This window comes from Anopheles maculipalpis, chromosome 3RL (genome assembly GCF_943734695.1).
Source record: "Anopheles maculipalpis chromosome 3RL, idAnoMacuDA_375_x, whole genome shotgun sequence".
Lineage (NCBI taxonomy): Eukaryota > Metazoa > Arthropoda > Insecta > Diptera > Culicidae > Anopheles > Anopheles maculipalpis.
The window spans coordinates 43552609-43567280 of record NC_064872.1 but is presented as its reverse complement, the minus strand read 5'-3'; the positions used below and the strand labels follow the sequence as shown (position 1 = coordinate 43567280).

At 41.6% G+C, this 14672-nt stretch overlaps 3 protein-coding genes across 3 annotated transcripts; 2 read left to right on the top strand and 1 right to left on the bottom strand.

The window, feature by feature from the left end:
- The first annotated feature begins 3130 nt into the window (after window positions 1-3130).
- Window positions 3131-3958, top strand: LOC126565472 (mpv17-like protein). Its single transcript, XM_050222654.1, has 4 exons — window positions 3131-3255; window positions 3329-3462; window positions 3571-3702; window positions 3777-3958. The coding sequence occupies exons 1-4, from the start codon at window positions 3138-3140 to the stop codon at window positions 3942-3944; spliced, it is 552 nt and encodes a 183-aa protein (XP_050078611.1). The 5' UTR covers window positions 3131-3137; the 3' UTR covers window positions 3945-3958.
- A 767-nt stretch (window positions 3959-4725) lies between these two features.
- On the top strand, window positions 4726-5874 carry LOC126565523 (60S ribosomal protein L12). Its single transcript, XM_050222709.1, has 4 exons — window positions 4726-4883; window positions 5137-5210; window positions 5299-5479; window positions 5583-5874. The coding sequence occupies exons 1-4, from the start codon at window positions 4847-4849 to the stop codon at window positions 5786-5788; spliced, it is 498 nt and encodes a 165-aa protein (XP_050078666.1). The 5' UTR covers window positions 4726-4846; the 3' UTR covers window positions 5789-5874.
- Window positions 5875-5922: 48 nt separating this feature from the next.
- Window positions 5923-6714, bottom strand: LOC126565399 (DNA-directed RNA polymerases I, II, and III subunit RPABC1). Its single transcript, XM_050222573.1, has 2 exons — window positions 6523-6714; window positions 5923-6449 (listed from the first exon to the last, which is right to left on the bottom strand). The coding sequence occupies exons 1-2, from the start codon at window positions 6666-6668 to the stop codon at window positions 5963-5965; spliced, it is 633 nt and encodes a 210-aa protein (XP_050078530.1). The 5' UTR covers window positions 6669-6714; the 3' UTR covers window positions 5923-5962.
- Between the last annotated feature and the right edge of the window lie 7958 nt (window positions 6715-14672).

The window sequence follows — 14672 nt, the reverse complement described above, 5'->3', positions numbered from 1 at the left end:
CGGTGTTCAATCTCCGACAGGATTGACTGCAAAAGATTTACCGAAAGGACTAGCTATGCTCCTCTGAGCCTTGCGTCGAACCTCCTTGTGGGACATCCTCCGGTTATAGCCACCGTTAGGATATCATGAGATGATGCCAATGCGTTTTTGTAGAGCCTAACACTAAAATATGTAAAATTCAAATATTTCGTGTATGTCTTCCTTGTCTAAATTCACCTTGAAATACGAGCACGAGCTGTCACGAAGCTGTTGAGAAAACGGAGTGGGGGATTCATTAGAGTGGTAGCTAGCGAAGTGAACGCTTGTAAAAACGCAGAACCAGCGATTACGAGGAAACTCAACCGTTCTAACCCAGCATAGTTGAGGACTCGTGTACATATTAGACGATAGAACACAGCAGCGTACGATATTTGATGCATATTGTGTATTGTTGGAGTGTTTTCCCATCGCAGGAGTCCGTGAAGTCCCCTCTAGATCGCCACCAACAACTTATATTCTTCCTGCCAGTAACACACTATCGTCATCAGAGCGTTCGGCAATCAGGTACTTTGTCATCGTTACATTAATCCTCAAATTAGTAATACCTAAGGGTCTTACGTTTTATATTGAGAGTCATATTTAGAAAGAACGTAGACAATATTGTGTTGACTTTCTTTTGCACGGTTGCTGACTTTCAACTGGATGAACACGCTATGTGACACCACGGACCTGGACTCCAAAACCGACCACTATATTAGCTGATTACCCTTGGTGACAATGTGCTCTAGTTGGTCTTGGTAGTTCAACTTACTGTCAAGGAGCACTCAAGGCCATAGCCGTTCAACAAATAATCCAAGCCGAGGGGAGAGTGTTTCCTAGCGGGTGTCATAACAGAACGCTTCTCGATACGATGTTAGCGCCCATTTTCACGTGATACGATCGATCACTAAGGTACGATCTTACCCAAACCAGCAAGCGTGCAGGAAGACCGAGGGTTTGGAACTTGGTGAGTGACAAGAAGTCTGCGACGCTGTTGAAGGCTGCCTTCATGTGTACACGGCATCGTCCATAAGGGGGCGCCCATAAATAACGTAAGAGGAGGGGGGTCCTTCCCAGTGTTATGTTTTGTTGCTATAGAGGAGTGTAGGAGGGGGAGGGGGGGGGCGAAAGTTGTTAAAAATCTCTATTTAAGCATAAAGTAATTTGTGGATCGCCCCAAAAGATTACGGGTACCGAAATAAGAGAAGTGTTTCCCCCGTGTACCCGAGTAGAACTGTACCATGGGCCTCAGCTACATGAGGATCATTTACCGTTTCGCTAGAAACAACGGTCATAGTAATAGCGCGGGTGTCTCCATGTTTGAAACAGTGGGCGATTTTAGATTGAACAGTAAGACGTATTGTTCCGATTGTTCATTTTGTCAAAATCAACGATTGTTTTAAACATGGAGTCACTTGTCCTGTGAGAAACAGTGTGTGGGCGAGAGTAGTAAAGTCGGTCTTGCTGCTGCGGGATAGAACTTGCCGGTCATTCTTAGATTGAACGCTGATCAGATAGAGCTTGGAACGTTACTGCTAGACTGCACTGGAGAACACTGTACGCAGACAAGTACAATTTTGTGCTGTCTGAACAATATTTGTTTGTTTGTTGCAGTCCAGACCACTTCGCAAGGGCCAACAATAGAATGGCCACTACACAACAATAGCCAGAAATCGGAAGCAACTAACCACAATCGATACAATAGCCACAGCAATATTACCATACCATCAGAATGCACATCATCTACCGATACATCATCATCATCAGCAACACCACTCACCCACAACCAAGCCTTTTTACATGTTTGTAAAAAAATTGTTTACAACATAGTCATCATCACAAGCGGTGTTGACAATACGGCATAGAATCGTCACACTCAAATAAAAAAAATCAAGACAAGGAAGCTGAATTGGCATTCGCGTCAAGAAGACAGTTGGAATCTTTAAGTTTTAGTACCAGTAAAGATGAAGACTTTTAGTTTTTCAAAATTACCCTTAAACGTACAAAAAATGGACTGCAATCTGAAACTATAGCTGGCATTTGGCCACCGCAATTTGTCTTCTTCCTTTTCCTCTTCTTATTGACTTACTATTCTTATATGGTTTACAAGACTCGCTGATACTACGTAATTGGAAAGTCAGTCCTCACTACAGGGAAATGATCCGGAAGGGATTTGAATCCCTTTCTAGCCGTATGAAGACTGGCGCTATTAGCAATATGGCCTGGCCGTCCTTTATGAATAAAAAAAAAAAGACTGGCGCTACTGCTTGCCACTTCCACCGGGCCGCCCCGACCATAATGTGAAGTGTTGGAATCTGCAACTGCCTCTTATGACATCATCACACACGTCACTTATCTCACCGATAGTGAAAAAAAAAGAACGCAGAGCTGCTAATTTTGTTTGCCTCATTGCAACAAAAAAATAAAATAAAACACCTGCGACAAGTCACGGCTGTTGGCGGTTTCCTATCGCGAAATAGCTCCCCATGCGTTCGTTCACACGAGTTTGTACTCCCGTATCACGCTTATTTTTATCCCTCACGGGACACGAGTCTGTTTTTTTGTTGTTGTTGTAACTATCGTTCAATCTACGTCATCAAAATCATTCAAAACAATTCACAACTACATACACACCACTGGTGCAGTGATCGAAGCGTAGCAATACATACACCCGAATACTATATCCTTCAAATTTGCACAACGTTGGCAAAGAACTGAGAAAGAGAGAGCCTTTCCGGTTTTGTTTGATTGGGGATGTACCGATCAGGTGTGTGTGTGTGTGTCTATGTGCGACTCCTCCTTTATGTCGCATGATCAGTCCTTTGCCAAAAAAGATCGTTTTCAATGTTTTAAGTTCATGGGACGGGTTTGGACAGCAGCAGTGTTGCTGATGATCCTCACAACGAACGTGTCACTTACTGGTGCGGGACAGAGTGAACCGAGTGTACGAACGGTTGAACGGCATAAACCGTGTGTGTTTGCTGGTGAACAAAACGTGACTTCGTTACCGAATCTCTACATATTAATACAGTGAATTCGAATTTTCCGATATTGCTCGTGCAATCACGTGATCGTGTTCGCTTTCCTGTGTATCAAAAACAACAACACAAACCGAACGAATGTCTGCATTTGTACAGTGGATTAAACGGTACCCCGTCGTTCGTGGCATGATCACGTACAGTTTACTATGGCCCACGGGATGTTTTATTCAGCAAAAATTATCTGGTAAAAAGATAAGTAAGTGATCGGGACCTACATCGACTTTGTGCGCGCGTGCGTTTTAATTCGATTTCCTCGTCCAATTCCACAGATGAAATCGATTGGAAAAAGTGTTGGCGGTTCTTTTTCTACGGTGGATTCATTGTTGCTCCGTCGCTGTACTGTTGGATACGGGTGGCTTCCATCATGTGGCCACAACAGAATCTAAAATCGGCCATTGCCAAGGTCAGTAGCATTTGTTTCGCGCGCGCACACCAATACACCGCCATAATGAGTTCTTCGTTGCATGTGTAATTTCTGTGTTTGGTTTTTGGGATCTGCCGCATTACTTAGGCTTTGACGGAGCAAATCAGCTACACGCCGATGGCAATGACAGCATTCTACTTCAGTATGAGCCTGCTGGAAGCAAAATCAGTGGAAGAGTCACTCAACGAAGTACGAGTGAAGTTGTTTCCAACGTACAAGGTTTGTTACCTCTACGTGCGTACGTGAACGAAGGAACGAATGATAATAATGCTTTATCTTCTATTGCTCCCTAGGTTGCACTATGTATCTGGCCTTTTATACAAACATTCAACTTTTCCGTAGTTCCTGAGAAGAATCGCGTGCCCTTTGTTAGTATGTGTAGTCTGCTGTGGACCATATTTTTAGCTTACATGAAACAAAAAGAACAGAAAGAGCTGGAAGCTGGAATATTTGTAAAGTAAATTTTAATTGCATAGCTTGTAGAAAGCACCGTACCGAATGTAGTATATTTAAGATGAACAAATCCCACCAAAATCCACACATATTATAGAATAAAACAAAATAAAATGCTGTGCGAAGATGGTTTGTCAGTACTTATTTAAGTGTGTTTTCAAATCAACTGCAAAACAAGGAATCAAACGATTTTTTCAACATTTTGTGAAAGTTGGGGCTATTTTGCCATAGAAGCAAGTGAGTCACTTAGTATTTTTTAGTAAAAAATCAGTTAGGCGACCAAGTGAGTATGCAGAGTTGTTCGTACCTGTGGCTATACATGTACTTATATAGGAATTGGACCAAAATATGGATGGCCAAGGGCTAGAATGGAATCGGCAGTGAGATCCGTGGAGGCGCATTTCGGAGACACCGACTGCTTTAGAACATGAAGTTTAACCGATAATACATATTTTAGCCATTTTGATTTAGCCAAAAAATCTCCACATATTTAGCCATTTTTTAAGCTTTCATGAAACGCTTAATTTTGCATTATTATTTTTCTGGAGCTGATTAATGAATGAAAAATATGTGTAAAATGACAATGTAAGCAAATTCTGCTTTTAAAAATATATGTTTAGCGAGTAACAGTATAAATTGCTTAACGTGGCACACTTGCCCTAATTTCTACTGCTGCCACCTATGTGTGACGTTGAAAACTAATACATCACCGTACCGTTAAGGGTTAAGCTTGCATTACCTCTGTACCGGAAGCAGAGCTGTAACTGACAGGTTTCATTCTGACAGTGCGTTAGCTGTCAGTGGTGCTGTCCTCTACTCTCTCTTTCCGGCATCTTTACGATCCGTGCGTGAACACACTTTTTGGAGTGTTCAATAATTTTGATTTCGCCGAGTTTCTGAACCTCCCAAAATGCCGCCAAAGTTCGATCCGAATGAGATTAAGCACGGTACGTGTCGTGAAACGTAGTTCGTTAAGAAATACCGCCTTTAAGTGGGTGTAAAAAGGTGGTTCCAGAAGCGGTGTGTGTGTACCCTTCCCTTTGGGGAACACCACGTATCAGCAGTTTTTGGTCTAGAAAATTGTTGTACAGCACATACCGTCTTCAAGAAGAAACCCGGGCTCGTGTTGAGAGGAGATCCGTTGTTAGCAGGCACACGTTTAATCATGTTGTTTCTCTTTGTGATTGTGTCTGTTTACAGTGTACTTGCGTTGCGTTGGTGGAGAAGTAGGAGCTACCTCGTCCCTCGCCCCGAAAATCGGTCCGCTGGGTTTGGTAAGTGGATGAAAGCTTCTCATGCTCACATTCCATAAACAATCCATACGATTCAACTAATAATTTCGCCTTCTTTGTGTACTTACAGTCTCCCAAGAAGATTGGTGATGATATTGCCAAGGCAACTGGCGATTGGAAGGGATTGAAGATCACCGTTTGCTTGACGATCCAGAATCGGCAAGCTGCCATTTCAGTTGTTCCCTCGGCTGCTTCCCTGATTGTGAAAGCCCTGAAGGAACCGCCACGAGACCGTAAGAAGGTGAAGAACAGTAAGTATCGGTGAAAGTGCTCCTCGGACGCAAACGGGACCGGGGCAGTTGGACCAAGTATTAATGCGTACGGCGCTTTTTTTTATCTTTGTTTGTACAACAGTTAAACATAATGGTAACATCACCTTCGACGAAGTGATCAACATCGCTCGCGTCATGCGACCGCGATCCATGGCCCGGGAGCTGTCTGGCACATGCAAGGAAGTGCTCGGAACGGCACAGAGCGTTGGCTGTACCATTGACGGACGTGCGCCTCATGACGTGATCGAAGACATCTCCAGCGGTGCGATCGAGGTCCCTTCGGAGTAATCCTGTCTTGTCCGTCGTTTGGGTGAATACACACGTGTCTACGTTGCGAACGTGTTCAATAAAAACATTACTGTGTAACAAACAAACATACACAAACAGGTTTTGAAATTTTCCTCCGAAAAGGAAACGGATATTGTGGTACGATTTATTTGAAAAAACATTCACTTCCACTCTTCAGCATACCAAGCGGTACGAAATGTAGCGACCGGCCGTTTCCGAGGGACGAATAATTTTTACCACCTGGCCCCGTTTCAGTCCGAAATAGCGTGCGACCGGATCGCCCGCCTGTATCCTCATCAGCATGTTTTCCTTCAACTTGTACCGGGCAAGCAGCTCCTGTTTCTCTTCCGGTGTCATTACGACGTGTTCCGGCACCAGCTCGTGTTCGGTAATGTTGATCAGCAGCTCAGACTCGAGGAATTGTTCCAAAATGTATTTCGGCGCCATATCGACCAGTGATTGTTTAGCCGATGGAGTCATGCCGGCTTGCACGACAACAATAGCACGGTGAATGTTTTCCTCCTGCATACGGGTACAGTACGTCTTGATCGTTTTGATTCCTATCTTCGGCTCGTCAGGGAAAAACACAAACATTTGATCCGTGGGATCATCGTTGTGCGCTACCAGCACGATAAGATCGGAACGTGCGGGCCGCTTTTCGCTACAAATAGAATGTAAAGGCGGATGAGAAGAGTTCGCGTAAAATAACCATCGCACAGCACAAAGCCACACACCTGGGTTTGTCACCAAATTGCTCCTTGAATTGCTCTAGCGTCTGATCCAGTTCATCCTGCGTTACCAGATAGCCTCGGTCGTGGCTTAACTGCATTACCGTCTTACGGATGCGCCACAATTTGTAGGTTTCGGCGTCATCATCCATCGTTTACCTGGTTGTTGAATGTAGTTTTCCCCTGTTCAACAAAAACGCTCAATAATACTGCACACGCACTTTGCGGGTCAAACAACAAATTTATTTGATGCATGCAGCAGAAAGTTTGTGTCATTGGGAATCGAAATGACAATCCGGAATTTTGCAAGATGAAATGACAGTTGAGCAGTCAAATTGTTTGTGGTAATTTGGCTAATGTTTCGTTACAAATTAATTTTGTAAAATTACAATAAAATGAATAAATAAATTAAACCTCTGTTTTACCCAACAATTTGATAAATGTTTGGTCATATTTTGAGTTTATGCTCAAGTTTACGTTTTGTGTGCCGAGTATTTTAAAATAAACATCCCAAACGGCAATTCACCACGGTTAAATTCACCTCGACTCGTCGATCGCAGGATTTAGAATTTGTCTAACTTTGCTAAAGGATTTGTACATTTCAGGAAAGAAGGAAGATTCGTGGTTTGCAGTGTAAATCTATCAAAAAACATTGCAAAATATGTCCATATATAAAAGATTCAGACGCAGGTGGATCTTATGTTGGCCAGAATGAGCGTCAGCGGAGGGCAGCGAGTTGAGTCGAATCAGTGATCTCTTTACGAATCTCCTTCCCACTCGTGATAAGTTTGAAAGTGTTAATAAAGTTGCGTTTAACTGAAAGGGGCAAAGGTCTTCTTCGAAGGTCCTCTCTCCCCGGGTCTTGCAAGATAGCCTGATGACGTCATTGGTCGCCAGCAGGTGTGGGATGAGTTCGGTGATATGAAGAGTTCAAAACATTCATACTATATGTTTTCTCGCCCAGTACACTCGTCGGGCATTTTTCGGAAAAGTTCATGAGTTTGATATATATTTGCTAAGTAGGTCCGTCAAGGTCAGCAGGTGCGAGGAGTTGGGAGCGTTAAGACAATCGGCATTACAATTGAATGGCATCATCGGGGAACCACTCTTCTGATCCGTTGCCATCACTGGCTTTTGGTTCTATACAACCATCTGCCACTGGTTCTTACCCGCTTCTCTCAGCCTTGATTGTCCTGATCCGTAGTGCCGGGTTTACCGGTAAGTGAAACGTGTAATTTCACAGTAAAAAAACGGCTTTTTCTGGTTGTGGTGCGAAAGAAGTTATTACTTATGGATTCTTATCGATATTTTCAACCAAATTACTGTAACATTAAGGTCAAAATAATATTTAAGGAGGTCTGATTGTTTCGTACAAACCCGTAAGCACTGCGAAACAAATTGAGGCTGTTACGAAGCGATTAGTTTGATGATTCGTTGTGGTTTGTTTCTTCATTTTTATTTTATTTTGTCGAAACCCATCTTGCGCATTCGGTGAGATCTTACTGTAATTATGTTTTTTTTGTCAATGAAATCAACCCTGAATAAAAGTTAAAGTAAATGTCATCGGTGACAGCGAGAACTGTCAATTGCTGTTTTCCACAAAACAGTTTTTCCGCGAGTTCGTTAACGGGAAGCTGTTAGCACAAGTTAGCCAAGTTGATCCGATTATTGTTCAAAGTCTCTTTTCTGGAATTTGCGTCCTCAAACAGTGATTGCGAAGAGATTCTTTTCCTGTTCGACGGCAATACGTGACGGAAATGAGTAGCGAACCAACCATTTCATTGCGCTGGAACAATTATTCTTCGTACATAGTCGACGCATTTGAATCCCTTCGACATGAGGAGCATCTGGTGGATGTGACGCTTAATTGCGAAGGACGCCAAATACGTGCCCATAAGTTGTTACTTTCGGCTTACAGCAAGTACTTTAAAGACATCTTTAAAGAAAACCCGTGCCAGCATCCGATCATCATCTTTAAAAATGGCAAGTATTTGGATCTCGTTTTGCTGGTCCAATTTATGTACCAGGGAGAAGTGAACGTAAGGCAGGAATGTTTGTCATCCTTTCTTCAAACAGCTGATATGCTCGCGATTCGTGGATTATCCGAAGCACCCGTGAAGGAGCAGGTGACAACTGCGCTAACGCAACGAGCAATAGAAACGCAATCGCGTAACGAAAACAGCGCCACGAACACAGTAGATCTAGATTACTTCGAGTCACCCATCACCACCACCTCACATCAGTTCAACATGGAACCCCAGCCACCTGGTTCACCTGTATTTTTCACAAACACATTGCTTAAGTCTGCTAATGATCAGTCTGCTTGTGATCTTGACAAGCAAATTATGACTCATGTACCTCAGCAGCAACAGCCCAACTGCACATTACAACTACTGAAAAAACCGACTTGCTCGTATGCTGGGAATGAACTAGAGTCACCAAGTATGATTTCTATGCCACCTGCGAAAGAACATCCAGGCGAAATTAACCAATCTTCGGTTGCACGTCAAGAACTGGGTGGGAGTGTCATATTCACAGAACGACGGGTACAAACAGCACGACTCTACACCCCATTAGATTTTGACGAGGCCCCAGGCAATCAGGAAACAAACAGTAACATGAACCCTTCTGCCAGCTACGCAACACTTGAAACGATCTTTCCTGCTGCTTCCATCAATCAAGCACCGAAAATGTATGGCACAGCATCAGAAAACCAAGATGAGGAACCAGTAAACTTTTCGAAATCCATATGCGCTGCCAAAAGCTTAGCAATGGACAGCGGAAGCAGTGGAACGTTTGCAGAATCACCAGACTTTGAAATGATGTGTGAGGCAACCACAAACCTGTCTGAATCGCGGCCGACCCTAGAACAATCGAATAGCTTCAAAATGACGATCGTCGATATTACTATGGAAAGCGTTCTTAACGATGAGAAAGACGCTCCCAAGGAATCAGCAAAGGACTACACTGTAAAGACGAAAGCGGAGAGGTTCAAATGTCTCCTTTGCAGCAAACGGTTTGCCACCCGGAAATCACTCGTGTTTCACAAAGACTTTCATACTGGGCGCACCCAATGCTCCATATGCGATGTAGTACTATCGCGTATTGCTAATCTGAAGCGACACCGGAAGTTACTGCATAGTTCATGATTCTCGGTTTGTGAGCAAAGAAGTTGAAGTTCATGGCATTTGCGAAATGAACTGAAAGATGCCATTTACGCAAAAAAAAGTAAAGAAACGGCTTCTATTTTTTTTATATTTTCGTTAGAACGGCCTGGCCTATTGCTAGAAACAGCTTTTAATTGGCGGAGGAATTTAGATGAATTAAAATGAATTAATTTGAATGTAAGAGATTTTTTTATACAATACGCGAACCGGTGGTCTGGTCACAGTGGCGCCGGTGGTGTGGTCACACGACAGGACCGGGATTCAAAATCACTTCCCATCAAGCCATTGATGTCCGGCATGACCTGGGAGGTCGAGGTCGAATATGGCTAATTTAAAAAAAATATATTTATAGAAAAAAAAGCCGCTTGCCTCAAAATCACGCTTTGGCAAACACGTACAACTTGATCACCCGAGTGTCGATCGTCGCCTGTCCTTCTTATCCTGGCACAAAACGGTCATCAAGGACGAACAGCTCGAGTCCTCTCTTTCTCTCTCTCTCTCTCTCTCTCTCTCTCTCTCTTTCGTTCTCGCCCACGACGACGTATCTTCCGTTCACGACGGAACAAAAGATTTGAATATGCTGTGAGTTTCACCCATGGCCGAAGAAAGTGCAGGTCTACACGTTATGAGCTAACTTAGTTTGTGTAGAAGAACTTCGTGAATACAAGGAAAATTTAATCTTAAATGGAATAAAAAAATTCTGGCTCAAAAGATAAGCATATTTGTACAAAATTACTTAAAAAACTGAAAAAAGCTCAAAATATAAATAACGAAGAAGTATACCGATGGAAAATAAGTTGGTCCCAAAATGGTCCCAAATTCTACTACATTTTCTTCTCCACTGACAATTCTGTTCAATCTCTTCTTACAGATGTTTTTTTCCGGACATTTGGAAATTAGAAAGGCCATGTCCGATCTTCAAAAAGATATTCAACGCTCTTGTATTAGTGACTAAAGAGGTATTGCTCTCCTGTGTGCTTGTGACAAAATCTTTGAGTCAGTGATTCTTGATCTTTGTTCTTTGAAATGTAAAACGTATATAAGCTTAAATCAGCACGGTTTTATGGCTGGTCGATCGACCGTCACCAATCTTGTGCAATTTGTATCATCGTCAGACTTGAAGGTGATGCAGTACACACTGATTTCAAAGCAATTTTCGATAGGCTCTCTCACTGATTGCTTTTATGCAAATTAAGAAAACTTGGGCTTTCAGATCACCTTATTGTTCGACTTGAGTCATTTCTTGTTGCTTGAGGCCGGTGTTACAAATTTAGGTTCGATTCTTGCTTTTCTGGTCATTTCGTTAGCTCGTCAGAGGTCCTCCAGAACAGCGTTCTCAGTACTTTTCTTTTCCTTTCATCTATCTTACTGTCCACCTTACTTTAACTGCACATTTCGAAGCTATCACATCTAATCCCTACAAAATTATCGATCGCATCAGGAATTTGACCACTGATTTCTCTTATCCCACCTGTGGGCGAGTCCTGTATTGCACGTGAAGGCCCACCTAACGCGTGCGACTTTGATTCAGCAACTTCAGCTTCGCTTTAATCCAGCAACAACGTCGTATGTCCCTTCCCGCTCCTTACGCTCTCGTGCGTTCCTCTGCAATCTTCCGCGGCGCGCACAGTATGGCTCCAACACTCCATTCCTTGTCTCTCTTCGGTTCTTCAACAGCTTTTTCGAGGGTCTCGACTTCTTCCTCACCCTAAACTGCTTACCTTAAACACTACCCAACCCATATCATTTCCTTCTCCTTAGTGCCTTACACGCTAGTAATTAAGTTAGGCTTAAATATTGTTTAACCATTAAGGCGGACAATTTAAATAATAATAATAAATCCTATTTTTGTTAAATAAATACGAACAACGTTCCACACAAAATGAAATAGATTGTAAGCTATATTTCATAAATCATTTAAGACTAGCAAATCTAACGATATTTTCATAAATATCAATATTGCCGAGCAATATTAAAATGGTTGAAATGTTTCCATTTCAACAATCAAAGAGATATTGTTTACTTATGACTCTAGAATATACCTGTGCTGCAATAAAAAGTTTCGTAAAAAGTAGGAAAGGGTGACATAATTTCGAAACATTCAGAAAGAAAATTTTGTATCGATTTTAAAATTAGTACTAGGGAGGTAGAAGCAAATCTGCGAGAGGATCGGAGGCGAGCAAGGTAGGAAGATAGAGAAAGATGACAATCGAACAAGTTACACGAGGAATTGAACAGATGCATGGCACGCGCCAGAGGATTGTTACACCCGATTTGCGGTGCACAACGAAGTTTTGGATGTTTAGCATAGGACGAAGACGGTGGACACGAGTGGGGTGTATAAAGCAATCGCAGTGAGCAGATCGGGAACATCGGTGCAGTCCAAGAGAAGGGCAGCAATGGTGAATGACCTCTGAACCTGTTTAACACGACCGATGTCAATCCTTGATCAGAGCAAGACCAGACTAGTGTACAGTATTCCAGTAGAGTAGCACCTTGACACACAGTAGAGCACCTTGACACACAGCTCAAGAGATAGTTAAAATCCTTGGCGATTTTTTAAGCGTCTCAGATTGCGAGGTCCGTAATTAAAAAAAAACTCGAGAACCCAATTCAGGCAAAAGAAAAATATTATGCGATTACCGGAACAGCTATGTTTTGACGAGATGACGTTATGTTTAAATTAGGCATGGAAAAAACGATTCTTTTTTTATATTGGGTGCGGTACAATTCATTCAATTTCGTGAATTGATCGCGTGCGACAGTTCTATGTGCCGATGATTCTTTGTGCCGACTAGACATACGAACTGACGGTTCTGTGAGCTGCGGCTCTTTTACAGGTAATTAAAATAACAATTTCGACGGTTCTTCCGCACGTAGTCTGTGCGGTTCATTGAATTGACAAATTCAATGAACCAACGAATAAAAAAGGCAAACCGTCTAGTCGGCACAAAGAATGATCGGTACACAGAACTGTCGCCGCACGAACTGCGTGGGGAAGATTCGTCATTCCTAATATAACTGTGCGAGACTCGTTCATTTGGTAGAAAGATACGAGCGAATCGAACGGTTCAGATTCAGTTTGCCTATACCTAATTTAGACGTCGGACACAAGGTAAGGAAATTACATTCACAGTAAAACATTGTATCAATTGACAATTTTGCAACGTCGATCGTGCAAGATATGATTTACTAAACGGGACTTCCACTGTTAGAGATAAGTTAGTTGACCGTAGGCTTTCGGCATAAATTATGACAAATGTAAGTTATCAGAAAGTAAAAACAACTCCGCAACCTTTTTTGTATGCATTTATTTCAATCAATCATTTATTTATTCCTGTTTGTTTTGACTTTCTTTTGGCTCTGCAGTGTATTTTTTTGCTTGCGCGCAAAAAAAAAACACACACCCACACAAGCTTGAATATTTTCTAGTGTTTTTTTTGTTTTGCTTTTAGTTTTATTTTCAGCTGTTTTACATATTCTACTAGTTTCCATAAGTTTCCTAATTTGTTAATCAAGTATATGTTTTTCCTTACCAGTCCTGAGATTTTCTTACACTCTCAACATTTAAGCCACAATCTTCCAATCGTGTTTAGCAAATGTATCCGCATTTCCGTAGTGGTAGTTGTGTGGTGCTGTAGTGACTACGTCTTTCACAACAGAGGAGTGTCCACCACAAAGAGACGCGGGTCGTGTTTAGTGTCGCTCATCACCACAACACTAACATCATCTTATTTACCTGTTACCATAGGGTTCATATTTCTTAGTTTAGTTTCAGCCAATTTTAAGCTTTTAATGATGTATTTTATCGTTCTTTTTATCAATATTACCATTATTAGTGCGTTATTATTACCATCATTACAATTGCTATTAGTTAGTAGTTACACCGTTCACTGACGGCTGTGGAAAGCGCGATACGATCGACCGTATCACCCTTTTTTCTCGGGATGAGATCGATACGCACACACGATCTATTAAACTAGTGTTGTGAGGGAAAAATGTTAGCAAGCTGTAGCTACACTATAACGATAATCGTGACCGTAGTGACCGTAGTAAGAATGTTTCAAGTCTTTCTCGTTTGCGTCAACAAGTTCTGCAATAACTTCTGCTTGGATCGGGTAAACTGATAAGCCAATTGCTTGCTGTATTTTCTATCTATGCTATTTGCGACTTTGTAATACTGATAAAAATCATGCTTAGTATACAATGTTTTGTTCTGTTGGGTAAACAAATGCTCTTTCGTGCATGAGCTAAACCTGTGTTATAGTGGCGACGACTCATATTTGGTTACACTTTCATCGGGCCAATTTGGAAAGTAAAATAAACGATCAAACCTATTGCACGTTTACGTCTTCTTAACTGTATTTCTCTTCACTTTCATTTCACTCTTACGCTGCATTGTTTTTTTTTTTTTGAAAGAATTATCGTTCTAAGGAAGGGTTTGGTTATTGTGATTCAGCTCGCAGAGAATCATATAGTTTATACGTTATAATTGTTTTTGTTTTATTCTTTTTTTTCTTCTTTGACTACGAAACGGATTTAGTTTAATTAGATTTCTCTTACACATGTTTCTTATCGCTAAGGAGGTAGATACAAAATAATCATAATATGTTGAACCTTTGCTGAAAACATATTTAAAACAATAATGGCTATAAATCAAGTACAAGTACAAAGGCCTAACAAAAACATATTTAAAAAAATGATCAAAAACAGTCCCTTGCATATACAATTAACGTCATTACTAAGTTTATAACAAAATCTCACTGTTTTAATCTCTTAATTCTTGTCTTCCACAGTATCCATATGTTTGACCCTTTGCTGTGCTTTCTCGCACTCTGCTCCTGGCTAACTTTACACATCCATTTGCTGTTGGATTTTTGCACAAAGTCGTTCGAACGACATATACACATACACATATGTATTTTTAACTGGGATTTTTGTGGCACGTAAACTAAATGCGACATTTAGGATTAGCATTCAACCCTAATA

Coding starts and splice junctions, on each gene's coding strand:
- LOC126565472 (XM_050222654.1), top strand. CDS start 3,138: ATGTCTGCATTTGTACAGTGGATTAAACGGTACCCCGTCGTTCGTGGC. Junction 3,256..3,328: donor ATTATCTGGTAAAAAGATAA/GTAAGTGATCGG, acceptor CCAATTCCACAG/ATGAAATCGATTGGAAAAAG. Junction 3,703..3,776: donor AGTTGTTTCCAACGTACAAG/GTTTGTTACCTC, acceptor ATTGCTCCCTAG/GTTGCACTATGTATCTGGCC.
- LOC126565523 (XM_050222709.1), top strand. CDS start 4,847: ATGCCGCCAAAGTTCGATCCGAATGAGATTAAGCACG. Junction 4,884..5,136: donor TCCGAATGAGATTAAGCACG/GTACGTGTCGTG, acceptor GTCTGTTTACAG/TGTACTTGCGTTGCGTTGGT. Junction 5,211..5,298: donor AAATCGGTCCGCTGGGTTTG/GTAAGTGGATGA, acceptor GTGTACTTACAG/TCTCCCAAGAAGATTGGTGA.
- LOC126565399 (XM_050222573.1), bottom strand. CDS start 6,668: ATGGATGATGACGCCGAAACCTACAAATTGTGGCGCATCCGTAAGACG. Junction 6,450..6,522: donor CAATTTGGTGACAAACCCAG/GTGTGTGGCTTT, acceptor TTCTATTTGTAG/CGAAAAGCGGCCCGCACGTT.